At 35.8% G+C, this 18,688-nt stretch overlaps 1 protein-coding gene across 2 annotated transcripts in view; it reads left to right on the top strand.

The window, feature by feature from the left end:
* LOC138702116 (titin homolog) overlaps positions 1–17,922 on the top strand; it is a 539,259-nt gene extending 521,337 nt beyond the window's left edge. For both annotated transcript variants that reach the window (XM_069829704.1, XM_069829705.1), the window contains exon 7: positions 12,487–17,922. In XM_069829704.1, the coding sequence (XP_069685805.1) occupies positions 12,487–14,910 (2,424 nt within the window). In that variant the 3' untranslated portion in view covers positions 14,911–17,922. The remainder of the gene's footprint in view (positions 1–12,486) is intronic.
* The last annotated feature ends 766 nt before the right edge of the window (positions 17,923–18,688 follow it).

Raw genomic sequence — 18,688 nt, 5'->3', positions numbered from 1 at the left:
AATTTCACCCCGAAAGATGTCATTGTGAGATGAAGAATGTTAATGACAGCGAAGACGTACTTGTTAAATGAACGGACATGTGTAGTTATTTGGTTACAAATTAATGCAACACGTTTCCTTGGAAACCTGTAGAAATGGGAACAGTTGCGAGGCGAGTGTGTCAGCAGGTTGTCTGCTTCTCAGTTTGGTTAGCAGAGCTCGTAAATAAATATTCTTCTGAACTGCACCCAATCCAGTAGCGCTTACTTGATCTTATTTAAATACTATTTCAGCCCTCGTTAGGGAAGCAACTGTTCGGTGCCAGATCTGAGGCTGTGTGATGGTAGTTACTTGTACTTCATTTGAGGGTTCGTTTCTTGCGTTTCGTCGACGGTCTAGAGTTCGAATGCTTTATAAGACGAAGATAATAATTATCTGCTGTCAGACTGAGGGTCCTATGTAGACAATTCAATTGTACATCGTTATGACAAGGGTGGAAACAAGTCCACAATATTGGATTGACAAGAAATTTCTAACTCTTCATCAATACTATATTTTTCATTTTCTTCTTTCCACTCGCCTTTCTTCCTCCCATTACACTTTTTCCTTTGCTTCTTCTTCTTCTTCTTCTTCTTCTTCTTCTCCTTCTCATTTACCTGTTGCTTCTCCTCTTCTCTTCCTTCTTATCATTTACTTGTTCTTTTTATACCTTTTCATTCTTCTTCTCATTTATGGTACTTATTTTTCTCATACCTCTACTTTCTTCTTCTCATTTACTAATTTCTCTTACAGCTCTTCTTTCTTCTAATTTACTAATTTCTCTTATACCTGTTCTTTCTTCTCGTTTACTAATTTCTCTCATACCTCTTCTTTCTTCTCGTTTACTAATTTCTCTTATACCTCTTCTTTCTTCTCGTTTACTAATTTCTCTCATACCTCTTCTTTCTTCTCGTTTACTAATTTCTCTTATACCTCTTCTTTCTTCTCGTTTACTAATTTCTCTTATACCTCTTCTTTCTTCTCGTTTACTAATTTCTCTTATACCTCTTCTTTCTTCTCGTTTACTAATTTCTCTTATACCTCTTCTTTCTTCTCGTTTACTAATTTCTCTTATACCTCTTCTTTCTTCTCATTTACTAATTTCTCTTATGCCTCTTCTTTCTTCTCGTTTGCTAATTTCTCTCATACCTCTTCTTTCGTCTCATTTACTAATATTTCTTTTACCTCTTCTTTCTTCTCATTTACTAATTTCTCTTATACCTCGTCTTTCTTCTTATTTACTAATTTCTCTTATACCCTTCTTTCTTCTCATTTACTAATTTCTCTTATAACTCTTCTTTCTTCTAATTGACTAATTTCTTTCATACCTCTACATTCTTCTTCTCATTTACTAATTTCTCTTATACCTCTTCTTTCTTCTTCTCATTTACCAATTTCTCTTATGCCTCTTCTTTCTTCTCATTTATTAATTTCTCTTATACCTCTTTTTTCTTCTCATTTACTAATTTCTCTTATAACTCTTCTTTCTTCTCATTTACTAATATTACTTATAGCTCTTCTTTCTTCTCATTTACTAATTTCTCTTACACCTCTTCTTTCTTCTCATTTACTAATATTTCTTTTACCTCTTCTTCCTTTTCATTTATTAATTTCTCTTATACCTCTTCTTTCTTCTCATTTACTAATTTCTCTTATACCTCTTCTATCTTCTCATTTACTAATTTCCCTCATACCTCTTCTTTCTTCTCATGTACTAATATTTCTTATACCTCTTCTTTCTTCTCATTTACTAATATTTCGTATACCTCTTCTATCTTCTCATTTACTAATTTCTCTTATACCTCTTCTTTCTTCTCATTTACTAATTTCTCTTATACCTCTTCTTTCTTCTCGTTTACTAATTTCTCTTATACCTCTTCTTTCTTCTCATTTACTAATTTCTCTTATACCTGTTCTTTCTTCTCGTTTGCTAATTTCTCTCATACCTCTTCTTTCGTCTCATTTACTAATATTTCTTTTGCCTCTTCTTTCTTCTCATTTACTAATTTCTCTTATAACTCTTCTTTCTTCTAATTGACTAATTTCTTTCATACCTCTACATTCTTCTCCTCATTTACTAATGTCTCTTATACCTCTTCTTTCTTCTTCTCATTTACCAATTTCTCTTATACCTCTTCTTTCTTCTCATTTATTATTTTCTCTTATACCTCTTTTTTCTTCTCATTTACTAATTTCTCTTATAACTCTTCTTCTCATTTACTAATATTACTTATAGCTCTTCTTTCTTCTCATTTACTAATTTCTCTTATACCTCTTCTTTCTTCTCATTTACTAATTTCTCTTATAACTCTTCTTTCTTCTCATTTACTAATTTCTCTTATAACTCTTCTTTCTTCTCATTTACTAATTTCTCTTATACCTCTTCTTTCTTCTAATTGACTAATTTATTTCATACCTCTACATTCTTCTTCTCATTTACTAATTTATCTTATACCTCTTCTTTCTTCTTCTCATTTACCAATTTCTCTTATACCTCTTCTTTCTTCTCATTTATTAATTTCTCTTATACCTCTTTTTTCTTTTTATTTACTAATTTCTCTTATAACTCTTCTTTCTTCTCATTTACTAATATTTCTTATAGCTCTTCTTTCTTCTCATTTACTAATTTCTCTTATACCTCTTCTTTCTTCTCATTTACTAATTTCTCTTATACCTCTTCTTTCTTCTCATTAGTAATTTCTCTTATACCTCTTCTTTCTTCTCATTTACTAATTTCTCTTATACCTCTTCTTTCTTCTCATTTACTAATTTCTCTTATACCTCTTCTTTCTTCTCATTTACTAATTTCTCTTATACCTCTTCTTTCTTCTCATTTATTAATTTCTCTTATCTTTTTCCTTCTCATTTACTTCTTGTTCTCATCTACGTCTTGTTTCTATTGCATAACTCGTTCACCTACTCTCCTTTCTTCGTTACTTCTATATCTTCCCTTTTCTAATCCTTCTCTCTTCTCTACTACATATTTTTCTCTTCTCTATCGTATGCTCTTCTTCCTAGAGCTCTCATTTCTCCTCTTTGCACCTTAGTACGCCCGCTGAGTTGGGTTTTCGCCTCGACTACCAAGTGTGCACGACTTAAGAACTCCGCAGCACAAGGCAGCTCGATGTTCACATCAGAGGCGACGTCGCTTTCTGCCTTGACTGAACTGTAGAATTGAATGAAGAGCTCGTAAGTGAAGAGAGATGACGTGTGTTTTGCATCTGTGTTGTTTGCTTGCCGGTCCTCTTAGCTATGTAGATCTGTTGCATATTTAACAAAGACGTTCAAGCATCGCCACAAGAATTAAGGCTGGTTCACAATAAACCGGGAACGGAAACGACAACGAGAACGAGAACTGAAATATTGTTAAAATAAATGTATTTAAATATGGGCATTCGCAATAAACTATTGTGAATGCTCACATTTAAATACATTTATTTTAACATTTTTTCCGTTCTCGTTCTCGGTTCCGTTCCCGGTTTATTGTGAACCAGACTTTAGTTACTTCATTTCCTGTCAAAACGTATGAATGTAAGTTTTTCGCATTAGCTTCACAAACGTAGTGGAATTTGTGCACGCCTCTTATTCTTGGCCAGCAGATCTGTAATTAAAACGCCTGGTAGGTGACGTATCTGGTCCCTGGGTGTGACGCGCTCTCGCTTAAATCTTCGTTCGTGCGCGAAGCTCACAACGCTCGTGATTCCGAAGGTTAAGAGCCCCTGGCCCCAGGCTACAAACACAGACCATGTGCTATAAAAAGAAAATATACCTCCTTTTCCATTAATATCTTATTATTTCTCCCCGATTTCACACGCTCAGACGTCCAGAATGATGCATATTCTCCAAACACAGAACTAAGATTCATGTTCGACTCGTATCTGGTTTTCCCCATCTAGCCGCTCAGTGGCGTGAACGCGAGGCTTCCTTTAATACTTTATGCTCGACCATGCCGAACTGTAGTAATTATACACCTGGTAGCAGACCTTTAATGCACCTCATTAAAGTACACCTACTCATTAAAGGTCAGATCTTTCAGCCAATGACGACTCAGGTTACAACTGTTCAGCCAATGACAGGTCAGCTTTCTACCGTTATAAAACCGCAAGTATCGATTATTCTCGGATATGCAATCGAAAGAGAATTAGCGAAAAGTCACGGAGGCTGGAAATCCAATACTGTCGCAGAAGGTTATGTTCTGTTACTATAATAATTAGCGTTAATTGTAAATAATATTCAAATAAATTCAATTTGTCATCTCGTTTTTCAATGTCTAATTTAATTTCAATGTTATCTCTGTAGGTTCTTATGGCCTAGCAAGGTCAATGTGAACATCTGTTCCTCGGAAAAAATCAATACTTTCGCGTCTGCGCACATCTCACAACATACGGAACATTGCTCCAGGTCAGATACAATAAAATTAATAATATCAAGTTAGAAATATGGTCGAGCATAAAAAGTCGTATGAAACTCGCCTATAATGGTAATTAAGAAGCTCGTATGAAAATTATGAAACTCGCTTGCGCTCGTTTCATAAATATCCATACTTACTTCTTAATTACCTTCATTATAGGCTCGTTGCATAATGTACTATTATGCTCGACCATGCCGAAATGTAGACTAGTAATTATACACCTGGTAGCAGCCCTTTAATGCACCTCATTAAAGTACACCTATTCATTATAATTCAGTTATTCAGCGAATGAGAAATCACCATTGTACCATATAAAACCGCAAGTATCGATTATTCTCGGATATATGCAATCGAAAGACAATTAGCGAAAAGTCACGGAGGCTGGAAATCCAATACTGTCGCAGAAGGTTATGTTCTGTTACTATAATAATTAGCGTTAATTGTGAATAATATTTAAAAAAATTCAATTTGTCATCTCGTTTTTCAGTTCTAAATCAATTTCCACGTTATATCAAGCCTAATCTTCGTGTTATTCTCTAGATTATATTAAGGTCAGTGACATTCCTGTTTCGGAAAAAATCAATACTTTCGCGTCTGCGCACATCTCACAATTCAGGTCAGTTTCACTCCTCACTTACATAACCATAACATGAATATTTATGAATAATTTCAAGTTAGAAATATGGTCGAGCATAAAAAGTCGTATGAAACTTGCCTATAATGGTAATTAAGACGCTCGTATGAAAATTATGAAACTCGCTTGCGCTCGTTTAATAAACAAACATACTCGCGTCTTAATTACTACCATTATAGGCTCGTTGCATAATGTACTAATCCAGTCTTTCTCTCTCGTCGCGACTTATCGATAGAACAAGTCATGAAATCGAATTAAGTCAACATTTATGACCAAGACCGGGAAGTTATTTCGCTGTACTTTGTTAATAAATTTAATAATGTTACAGCGAACTTTCGGATTTTTTTTTGTCGAATTCATATCGGAGAAATTGAAAAATGACTAAGGAAGAGACTAGTGAAGTGCTTTCTGTGGAGCGTGCCATTGCAGAAACATGGACATTACGACGAAGTGAAGAAAAACGACTGGAAGCATTTGAAATATGGATATAAAGAAGAATGGAACGTGTGAAATGGATAAACAGAATAAGAAATGAAACTGTGTTGGAAAGAGTGGATGAAGAAAAAATGATGCTGAAACTGATCAGGAGGAGAAAAAGGAATTGGCTTGGTCACTGGCTGTGTTGAAGGATGCGCTACAAAGGAATGGTGAGCGGGAGAAAAGCTCGGGACAGAAGAAGATAAACATTAAGATATGTGGATCATATGACGAGAGTAAAAGAAAGATGGATAATATGAAAGATTGGAGAATGCTGGGTTTGCGTGAGGAAACCCTTAGGCAGAAAACCAATATCGGAGAAATGCTATGGGCACTTCATTAGCTCTTCATCTTGTGTGAGAAACGAAATTAAAAAATCGTCACAGCCAGAATAAAATAAACCACTATTTTATGTCGTTAATTTCAAATAAAAACGCATTAAATCTCTAGTGAAAATTGTTCGGTCTTACAAATAAAAACTCTACATACAGACGTTTAACTCTCTTACACTTATACAATGAGTAGCTCGTTTATAAGTCGTGTGTAAATTCCTTACTAATAATCACTGCATACGTCGTGTATAACAGTATGACTGTTACAGAACTACGTCATAGTTTCGTCATTACTTCGTTACGAAAGATAATAGAATATCTGAGGTTCTCTATTGCATCCGGTAGAGCGCTCTAGTGTGGCGTGTTAAGTATCGATAGTACAACTGGCTCTAATCGATTACCACACTATATTTTGGTCAAAGAGTACAAGCTACAGCAATATTATTCTAATAATTCTATGATCTTTGGTTTGTTCTTCTGCGGTTACAAGGCAGCCATCATCATAATATGACAGTCGATACGAACAGCTGTTAGAGAGGCGGCCATTTTTTTCTCAACTCTTAAACAAGGGGTTTCGTGTATATAACTACTGCAAAGCAATTCCCATTGTATAGTTACAGCCTGTTTATACATCCATTGCTTATGCATGGTTTATTAGTAAAGTTTTCTGTCTCAACTTTGCATAAGTCTCGTATAAAAACTATACACGATTTATTAGTAACACTGTCTATGTATAATTCCTGAATAAATTGGCTCGTAGGCATTGAATATAAAGGAATACATCCAGTAGTTTAAGAGAAATTTTTACACAGGTAGACAGACAGAAGACGTGCTAAAACTGTTCTTTTTTTTTTATCGAAGATGTGTACTTTTACGAAAGCTCGTATTCTATTATCTAGCGCCACAATAGTTGATATTTATACTTATAATGAGGAACATTCTGTCGGTCATGCATAAGTCACATTTTCTGCTCTATGTGGAAGGGTACATCTTAAAGGAGTTCCCGCAGTACATTGACAAGGAAAATTAAGGCAATCCGGCACATTTGAAACGAGATATTCGCCACCATCTTGATAATGTTTTTCCTGGACAATGGATAGGTAGTTATGGGCCTATTTATGACGTCTTGTTCACCGGATCTTAATCCTTCTGACTTCTTGTGGAGACATTTGAAATGTTTAGTTTATGTTACCCTAGTGGATGATGTATAAACTTAACAACAGCGTGATTTTAAGCATGTGCAACCATTTCTCGAACATCTGAGATGTCGTTTTGTGTACGACAGTCACATTTCGACCATCTAATCTGAAGGATTCTGTATAAGAAAAGGTCTCTAGCTCTGAAATGCTTCGATTGCGGACATATGTACGAGTATATATATATATATATATATATATATATATATATATATATATATATATATATATATATATATGTATAAGCACCTCGCAATGTTTGTTGGAGAATTTCAGAGACACCCTGTATACTTCAAGGGGTCACGGGCTCAGAAGCTGTAGGGCAGTTCAGGCATAGTTATCAGCAGGGAAAGGATTTATATGTAAATACATATTTACTTATAAAGCTAATATAATTTATATTTTGCATTATCTTTATGTTTCACAATGTGTAGGGTTGAAAAATCCTACTTTTATTTTCCATATTTTAGAGTTTAGTACATATTTTCGTTAATTTCCATATATTTTCCATATTTCATATAAAACAGTCCATATTATATTAGGTTTAACAATAAAACAAAACAAAATTCCATTAACTTTTAAAAATACATTTCAACAATAGAGATTTAAACACATGTTCAGTAATCCCTTTAACATCAGAGTTATTTGAAAATTAGCAGTCCTATCAACAATGGGAAAGTAAGTTACAAAACTGTATTAATTTAATTTAAAATTTTTAACAGACTTCAGTTGTGCAGCTCAACAGTTAAATGTCAGTCAGAGTACACATAGGTTCAGTTTTGTAAATCATACTATAAAGACGGTAAATATGCCAAAAGTACGTCATTCAGTCAATTTAAAATCAAAACTAACAAGTTACATTTCAGAATTTAAAGAAGATGGTTTATCAACTGACAATAAAATATTATTTTGTAATTTGTGTCAGTGTGCAGTATCATCTACACAAAAGTTCCTGGTGCAACAACACATTACAACTAGTAAACATCAGGCCAACAAACAACTAAATTCCAAGCAGAGACAATTGTTTTTAACACAACCAACAACATCGAATGTAAGATCTGAGTTTAACATCGACCTGTGCCGTTCTCTCATCTCTGCTGATATTCCTCTCTACAAACTAAAGAATAAGGTCTTCAGGGAATTCCTTGAAAAATATACTCAACATACAATCCCGGATGAGTCAACACTTAGGAAGACGTATGCTCCATCCATCTACGATGAGACAATACAGAAGATAAGAGATGAAATTAAAGATAGTTCAATTTGGGTTTCCATTGATGAGACTCCCGACAAAGAAGGTAGACTTGTTGGTAATGTAGTTATCGGTTTGTTAAGTGAACAATATTCTGAACGAATTCTTTTACATTGTGATGTTCTAGAAAAGTGCAATAACAAAACTATAGTTAAACTGTTCAACGAAGCTATGGGTATCCTGTGGCCAAAGGGTATTATGTACGATAATGTGTTATTCTTTATTAGCGATGCTGCCCCTTATATGGTCAAAGCTGGACAAGCATTATCTGTTGTATATCCTAAATTGACTCATTTTACTTGTGTGGCGCATGCATTTCATCGTGTGGCTGAAGTGGTCAGAGACAATTTCCCTAAAGTAGATTTGTTGATTTCATCAGTGAAAAAAGTATTTCTCAAAGCTCCCAGTAGAGTTAACGTGTTGAAAGAAATGTACCCTGAAATTCCATTGCCACCAAAGCCAATTTTAACTAGATGGGGTACATGGCTAGAAGCAGTTGAATATTATGCCGAACATATAGACTCTATTAACAATGTTCTCCTTGCATTGGACTCTGAAGATGCAGTCTCAATTGATACTGCGAAAACAGTACCTGTGACATAAGTGTGAAGAATGACTTAGCTCACATTCAGCATACATTTTCATGCATCATAAAAACGCTCAAAAGTCTCCAAAATAGGCACCTTTCACTATCTGAAAGTTTTGAAATTATAAATAGTACTGTGGAACAACTGAATCGTGGTAGAGGTAAAGTTGCAGATGCAGTAAGAGCTAAGGTGGACACTGTACTTTCAAAAAACCCTGGATATGAAGAACTACAAAAGGTTGTTGCTGTGATGAGTGGTGAATCAACAGTGAAGATTAACTTGGACTTATCCCCAGCAGACATTGTGAAATTGAATTATGTACCAGTTACTTCTTGTGACGTCGAACGCTCTTTTAGTCAGTATAAATCTATCCTCAGAGACAATAGAAGAAGATTCACTTTTCAGCACTTGAAAGAAATGTTTGTAACCTATTGTTATGGTAACAGACAATAAAAATTGTGTTTTGTTGAAACTACATTGGAAGATAAGGTACGTCCATTATATTTTTTGTTTAGTTTGATTAAAATGTACCAATATTTAACGTACATAGTCATTTTTTTATAATTTTAAGTCCATATTTAATTCCATATTTTGGTAAAAATCCATATTTAATTCCATATTTTGGTAAAAATAACTACATATATATTTACATATTTCATATATTTTTAGTCCATATAAATCCGTTCCCTGGTTATCAGCCTTCTTTTCTGCATTGTAATTTATTTTGTTCAACACAAGTTTCCTGTGATTCTGCATTGTTTCGTGCACACGTTACGCCACTGCTCACTAGTCATTTCCCGAACGGTGATAAATCGTTGACTGGTGGGGATGAGAATGAAAGTGGCCGTTTATCATTACTTCCCTGTGCGGCCAGTCTTCTGGAATGACATGAGCTTATATATGAAGACCACAGATTATATATATTAATAAAAGCCAGCAATCTTGCTGAGGCATCTCCATGTCCGTTCGATTTTATGGGAAGGGAATTCCAAGAAGGAAATTGGTAACAGTGTGTTAAATAAACCTAGATTCAGATGGAGTATATTCATTAAAGCATCAGATAGCGGAGTGCGTCGGCGATAAATATAACATTTAGAAGGAAAGTTACACGTCGAGCAATAGGCTTTTCGTAACATATATATATATATATATATATATATATATATATATATATATATATAAACGTTATAATCCAATGATTTTAATTACAATTTCCAATGCTATAGAAGATAACTTCGTCTGTAAGTCTTTCTCATAGAGAATACTTCTGAGATAAATCGAGATTTGACGATCTTGCTCTATTGTTGGCAATCACAATCACTGTCTTCTAAAGGAATTAAATTAATGGATAGTTGAAATAGAATAGGCATTGCCACAAACAGCCATCTTTTGGGTCACAGATCAACGGAACAATTGAAGTTCGTTCACATTACGCGATCACGCGATAGTATTAATAATAATAATAATAATAATAATAATAATAATAATAATGGTCATAATTTATATATTTATTTACTTATTAATTAATTAATTTATTTATTTATTTATTTATTTATTTATGTGCTGGACAACACTTATTGACCAATAAAAGTGCAGTACAGCGATACAATAAATTAATACAACAGTAAAATGAACAACAATGATACAAATCAACAATATAACTGTGACAATAAGTGGAGAACATGCATTGCAATGTTTAATTACAACAAACAATACAATTAAATTATTTTAGAAAGGAGTTAAATATTATAGAATATTACCGGTTTCTGTAGAAAAATTTTGCAAATAATGTATTTACATCTTGATTACACAACTTTTAACACTGAATCACTTCGGAATATGTATGATAAGACTTTCTTGTGTTAAATTCTAACGTATCTTGCTTACATGTTTCGACCTATTTATGGGTTATCCTCAGAACTGGTCGTTGTTGGTCTTGGCGCCTCTTGTTCTGTGTCCTGTGAGGTTGCGTTCGTGTGGTATAGTGTAGAGTCAAAGAGTGTGTGTGTTCTGAAGTTGAGTCGTGTGTTGAGAATTTCATTTAGATGTGTTTTTGTGTGTCTGCATATTACGTATTGTTCTAGTGTGTTTAGTTTCTGGCTTTTTGGTTGGATCTGTAGTATTTCCATGTCTGTGTTGATGTCTCTGTATGTGTGGTTAGCATTTGTGATGTTCTGCATATGTGGTAACTACACCTACAGAGACACCAACACAGACATGGAAATATTACACATCCAACCAAAAAGTCACAAAGTCTTTGACTCCACATTACACCACACAAACACACCCTCACAGGAAACAGAACAAGAGGCGCCAAGACCAACAACGACCAGTTCTGAGGATGACCCATAATAGGTCGAAACATGTAAACCAGGTACGATAGAATTTAACACAAGAAAGTCATCACCTTTACGCAAACGATTTACAAATCTATATCCATACAACCCCTGACTCACTCAATGACGCAATACAAAATCTTAACGAGGACCTTGAATCTATATCTGCATGGGCCAGAAAGTTTGGTTTGACTCTCAATGCAAGAAAATCACAAGCAATCCTAGTGGGACACCAACGTCTATTATGCAACATTACTCCTGCTCTTCCAGTCAAGTTAAACGACACAATAATCCCTTTTGCTTCCTGTGTTAAAAACCTTGGAGTTTACTTTGATACGCATTTAAACTGGAATAACCAAGTAACTCATATCACCAAAAAGTGCTTTCCATACTACATTCCTTAAACAGCATTCGAAAATTCCTTCCGCTATTACTCAAGAAAATACTAGTGGAAACACTAGTAATGCCCCACTTCGATTATTGTGATTCTCTACTGACTGACCTCAATGTCAACCAGTCGCAAAGATTACAACGTGTTCATAATTCTTGTGTTCGCTTCGTCTGCGATGTCCGTCGCGCTGACCACATTACCCCATCCTTCCGAACTCTAAACTGGCTTAACGAACGTAGAAATTTTCATTCTCTTGTTCTTCTTTTCCAAGTCCTTCACACTTCTACACCTACCTACCTTGCCTCCCGTTTCAGTTACCTGTCATCATATCATAATCTCTTCACACGCACGCAAAATAGCCGCATACTAGCCATACCAACACATAAGACATCATCGTATTCATCATCATACACAATCTCGCTCTCGCGCTTGTGGAATACCCTACCCAGTGACATCAGAGACTGTCGGAATTTAGTAGCGTTCAAAAGCAAGCTTATTAAGCATTTTCTTACTGCGTAGAGTAGGTTTAATTTTTACTTAATTAATAAAAAAAATGTTTCTCTCTTCTTAAGTTTTACAATAAACTGTGTAGCTTTTATTAATCAGTTAATCTTTTAGTACTTTTATTTTTGTTGTATTTGTAAATTTAATATTAATTGTAATTATAATTGTTATTGTATTCTTAATATTGTAGTTGTAATCCCCTGGTAGAGGGGAAGAGAAGGCTCATGGCCTTATATCTAGCAGGTGAAATAAATAAATAAATAAATAAATAAATAAGTAAATAAATAAATAAATAATAATACTTATTTTTCTTTATCATTAAACTGATTATTTCTGTTTACATTTCAGATTCTCCAGGAAGAAAAAGGCATCCTGTTGTCTCTGGAGCAGTGTCTGAAGGAGAGATGCTGTGAACTGGAAGAGGAAGTGGCAACGCTGCGCTCCACGCAGATCAACCATGTGAAGTCGGGCAAACGTCAGCACGTAGGAAACAAGAACACGGGCACTGACTCCTCCAAGCAGGGATCAGGCTCCACTCCCGCCGAGGACGAAGGCATCAGTTCTTCTGACCAGGACCAGTCCCTGTCTCAAGACGAGGACTCCGGGGACGTGGAGAGGGAGCCGATGGTGTACGAGCTGTTCGCGGTGCAGAACGACACCATCCTCGTCGAGAGGAGCGGACTGAGGAAAAACATGAGCAACGACATTGTCATGAAGGAAACGAGCGTGGATCAAATTGACGACGAAGATGTGACGAAGGGCGACGACGATGACGACGAGGACGAAACGACAATAGACGAAGTTATAGAAGAGCTGCGGAACATCATAAACGATGCTGAGACGGAGGCGTATGCAGCTGAAGCGGCTGAAAAAGCGGCTGAAGCGGCGAGAAAGAAGCAGAAGGAGATGGAAGAAAAGCGAGATGAAGGGAAGAAAAAGTCTAGAAAGACAGATTCGGAGTCTGAGAGGAACAAGCAACACCGTAAAGTGTCGCCGTATCACCACCACCATCACCACCAGGCTGACTCCAAGAAACACACCTCTGGGAAGCAGAGCAGACAGGTGACGTCCATAGAGATCCACCACCCGTCGTCTGAAGCAGAGGTGGAGATCGTACCGACACGTCTGCTGCCGCAGCCACCCAGAAGGGCTCGAAGCTTGGTTCATCTGCTCCTGAATCCAGGAAGGAACAATTATGTTGACGACAGAAATGGGCAGAGTCCTTTCTTTGACGACGAGACTCCGAGTCACACCAGTGAAGAAGATTCCGATTCTTTACTTAGTGCAGCTAGAGAGAGGAGCACGACTTCCACCACAACAGGAAGCACCTGCCTCCAGAAGGAGAGTCAGAGGACCAGCGGCACTAATCAGTTGGTGGAGCTTTTCCAGCAGTCGTGTGGGAACGACAGTTTTAAATACAAGGTGGCGAGCAGTAAACAATGTAGCAGCAGGCTGAGTAACCACAGCGACAAGGACAATAATAAGAAGAACAATTGTAATAAGGCGCAGAACCCAAAATTCAGGGGCAACAACAAAACATCAACAACTGTTGTTATCAAACGAAGTGAATCTTTCCATCATATCAACCTTCAAGAAAACAATCACAAAAGCAAAAGCAATCGAAGGCAGGAATCTCAACAGAAGACCTCTCTGAAAACGAAGGATGAGCTCAAAGATCGGAGATCGGCCTCGAAAGAAGATCTCTTGGATAACAGGCGAGTCGTTTCAAAAGACGAAGTCGTGGAGAGTAGAAGGCTAATGCCAAGAGAAGAAGATAAACAGATTCGAAGAATAAAGTCAAAGGATGACATCACAGACAACAAAAGAGTGAAGTCGAGAGATGACGTCACAGATGGTAGAAAGTCAAAATCGAAGGATGAAGATACGGACAATAGAAGACCGATTTCAAGGCAAAGGTGTGGGAGTTTTGACGGTTTATTTTATGTGACAGACTTCACAAATTCACCTGAAATAATTCCAAAACAGAAACAACACAAATCGTCGTCTGAAACGAATTATTCCGGTATGCGTAAGGAAGAGTTAGTGAATCCACCGCTCGCTGCGAAGAAGCTGAAGTCCAAGAGTCTGGATCGTATCGACGAAGGTTTGGACTCGCTTGTGGACATCGTCATGACCCCTTCTGACCGCGGACGGAGCAGCGGAAGAGGCTCCACCGAGGACTGGAGCTTGGAATGGGGGAAGAGTTACCTGGAGTCGAGGTCCAGGAGGAGTCTGGCGGACGCAGCTCTGGCCTACAGCACCCCCCCGCCCGTAGTCATCGTGCCCAGATCAGCGTCTTCGGCCCACCACCATCACCACTCGTCGCAGCCGTCATCTCTGCAGTCTTACAAAGATTATCAAAGCACCCGCTTTCCGAGACGTCCTGATGACGAAACCCCTCCAGTGACGAACAACAGAAGATACCCTCCGGATGGATCCAGTCACCCTCTCTTCTTACCGTCGACGCCTAGTAAGGGCAGTTCTTTCGAGTCTATTCCCCAAATGAACCACCATTCCCCGACGAATACCCATAACAAAACTGGAATCACCAGCAGTAAATCGTTTGTCATCAAGAGAGGACATACCAACGCGGGATTGTACTCGGGACATCACATCATCAGAGACTCCCCTGGACACATGCTCATGAAACCCCAGATGTTGACTCCGGCTTCAGAATACTGTAACAGGTCTTCGCTGTCGCCTGTGAGTTCCCGGAATTCGGGTCATTTGCTGGCGGGGAAAGTTACAGACTTACCCTCTGGGCTGTATTGAGCTTGGCATGTTCTACACATGTTTCCATTATTAACTGAAAGTTGTAAAATACATTTAAATCTAATACACGAAGTGACTGAAAAGGCCTGCACCAAACGCCAAATGTTGAAATATCTTGTTTGTCATGATTTGTTGCAGTGAATAACGCTTTCTCAGAAGAAACATGTCGAAATCAGCCTGTTGTGTGGGCAAAAAGGTTACTCACACCCAACATCGAGTTTAATCGACGGCATCCCGAACGGCAACCAGTATTCCACTGTGCAAAGATTACTTCAAAAATTGAAGTGAGCGTGTTCTGTTGCAGATTTTCCCCGGTCGGAATGGCCACGCCCTGAAGAAGAGGTTCTGGAAACGGTGATTGACAAATTCTACGCCAGCCCAAAGAGTGGGTGAATTACAACTTTAATGAGTGCAATTTTTCCTTCTCCAAGATTTCGTGGACAATGAACCGGGAAACATTCAGTTCCTGGCTGAATTACCGTATTAACTCCTTTTGATTGGCGCTCTCTTTCAGTGCTGTGGGATACTGGTTGTCGTTCGAAATGACGTCGATTAAACTCGTTGCTAACGTCTTGGTGTCAGTAACCTTCACACCCACACAACGTCATGATTTCCCCACGTTCCTCCTACGAAATCATCTTTCACTGCGACAAAATATGAATAACACAGGTATTTTATCATTTTGCCTATGGTGCGGGACTTTGTGCACGCCCTGTACAAATTTTAGTAATAAGTTGCAGATTAAAAAAATGAGGGCGGTTAATGAATTGATTCCGCATTTAAGTGCATTTTTTAAAATGATATGCCTTTGGAACACGCGATGTAATATATGTAACAGAATCACGTTTTTCTTCAGTTACGCCCTAAAATCATCTGCAGGATTTATTCTTGAATAATATACTTTTAGAATAAAACAGAAATTAAATATCACACGCATGTTTCTTCTGTATGTGACAGTACTGCTACTTAAGAAAAATACATTAAATACATATTAATTATACAGGGTGATTCAGAAAGTTTTTATGAAATGCTAAGTGGTAAAAAATACAGCCATTTGGAACACAACATATAAAAAACTTTCTTTTAATACAACGTTTCAGAAATACGTTATTTTGAAGTGTAATTTGAAACAGTGATATTATGATGCGATTTTTATAACATGGAGTTATTATTACTTAATTAGAATTTTATTGTAACAACATCAAAACAACGTTCAAATATATTTAAATATTTTATTGTTGTTACTTATAAGATACACGTTCGTACGGCAGTATTATTATATGAACATTATCATACTATATAGCCTTACCTTTTTTTTTTTTACAAGAGCTGTTCAAAGTGTCCTCCATCCATAGCGACGCATTGGTAGTTTTCTCGAACAGCTGTTGTGACGCATGTCAGTACATGACGTTTGAACAGGTAAAGAAAGGCTGCTATACACGATAATAAAATTGACGTCGTATGTTAGAATATTTCAACTGTGATTATTTAGGAAACTATTCCAAGTAACGGATTTGTTTAATTACATTTTTATTCCATGTAATGTTATTTTTCATCACTTAGCATTTCACAAATACCTTTTGGATCACCCGATATGTAAGATAAGATTGTCATTAAGGAGCTTAAATTTATTAATGTAAGAAATTGAATTCAGACAAAAATGACTTTGAACCATTATAAACTACAAGATTGTAATGTTACATTTACCAATTCAGAAACCGACCCTGTTATATTATGATCCAGTCTTTTGTATAACCTTGAAAAATCGCAGAGAGATATATATAGTAACATTTCGTTACAACGAACACCAATATAACGAAATATTCAGTATTACGAAATTATTTTCTGTCCCCTCCCCTTTTCCCACATTTCGATATAAAGAAATTTAATTATAACGAAGTTATCCAAGGATTTCGTTATACTGGTATTTTACTGTATATCTTCTGCAAATTGTTTCAAATTGACAATAATTATGAACAAGTTCATAATCCCCTTTTAGTGGCTCTTATAACACAATAAAATGAAATCAAATGTAAAATTGAATTTTCCATTCTGTAAATTATGTCAGGTTGTTAAGATGGACGTGCATTTATTATTATTGCACTTAAAAGTACGAGCAAACTTATTGTAAATGCCTTTTTATTTTAATTATTAGTAAGACAATCATAGATGTTTAACATATGAAATTTGTGTACAAAGTTACTAACACAAAACGTATATTTCTACTGCTTCCGAAATATATGTCCAAGTGCAATATTTGTAGTTTTTAAGATATACACGCTCACAGATGATTGGGCTTAATGTTTCAAGAAGATGGTGATTGTTGAACATATCAAGATGGCCGCCTCAGAGCTTTGTTGGGTACTGACATGTGACAGCGGTAATTTTTTACTTGATAAACAATGACCAAAAGTCTTTGATATTTTAAAACAAGTCGGTGCTTAAGAGTATTGTGTTAAGAATGAAGTTTAAGGTTAAATATATTTAATTAATATTTTATGGTTTCTGAGAACAATGAGTCTCAACTCTGACTTCCTTATGGAAGCAGATTCGAAAAGAGACCGTTAGGATCTATAAAGTATTTCCCCAGACATAACATACTAAAAATTATTCCGCGTATAGAAACGAGTTTTGGTGTTAGGGAGTCAGTGTTATCGTAGATAAAGTGAAGGAGACGCACTGTAATGATTTAATCATATTATACAGGATGATTCAATAAAAGCGTCCAAAAATTACACAGGAAATAAGGGATGTTCTACAGAACATTTTGAGGTGGGTACTTGTGTAATAATTTTTCGAAATAAACTTACACCATGCCTCGAAAATAGAAGAGTTGTACACGATGATAACGAACACTTAAGATTTTCTCATGCTCTTTCCTGAACGTGAAAACATTTTTACCACAAGAATGTAACAAATGCGTCGAATCAATCTAGTTCCAGACAATCTATGAAAAATGCATTCTTAATAAAATATTTAAATAGTTCCATTTCATTTAAGAACTCTGGTTGCTTCGAGAGCTTGTAAATAATAATATTTGTATTTTCAGTATTACTAATCCTAATTACATACAACTTTGCCACAACACAAAGCAATTTAAGAATATTTTAATGCATGCAGTAAGCAATAATTGTCACAAGTTTATTTATGAAAACATTTTTTTTTTTCAGGGAGTGTATTATGAGTTTCTTGCACATATTAGGTACACTTTTCTCAGAAACTATTTTAGGTACGTTAAGGGAGGTGATGGATGAAATTTCTATTTTCTGCATTTTTTAAGCTATGTTCTTGATTTTTTGTAGACATAATCACGGTGTGATACATAATGATATGGTGACGTTTGATTTGTGAGAGTCAATGATGTGGTGACGTTTGATTTGTGAGAGTCAATTAGTTTCTAAGTTATTAATATAATTATTTTAAAAATTTTGCTTACTGCAAAATAAAATATCTCGCTCAATTTTTCAGTAAAAATCTGAATTTTTTCTTTTCTTGCAAGACCAGTAGCATATTTAGAAAATTATTACGCTTTACTTTTCCTTTATCTTTAGTACAAAAGGGGGAAAACATTTTTATAACCACTGTACACCTAAAAATATAAATTTTCAATTGCTACTATAAATATTTCATTTTTTTTTTTTTTTTTTTAAATTATTCATTTAATATTATAAAACATGTGCTCTATTTTATTAACTACAGTTTATAGAATGTGCACTAAAAATTTCATGTTCCTATCTTCAAAATTGTAAGAGCCTTTATACTTCGAATCTGATGAAAT

This window comes from Periplaneta americana, chromosome 6 (genome assembly GCF_040183065.1).
Source record: "Periplaneta americana isolate PAMFEO1 chromosome 6, P.americana_PAMFEO1_priV1, whole genome shotgun sequence".
Taxonomy (NCBI): domain Eukaryota; kingdom Metazoa; phylum Arthropoda; class Insecta; order Blattodea; family Blattidae; genus Periplaneta; species Periplaneta americana.
The sequence above is the reverse complement of the archived record's forward strand: the minus strand, read 5'-3'. Positions and strand labels throughout refer to the sequence as shown.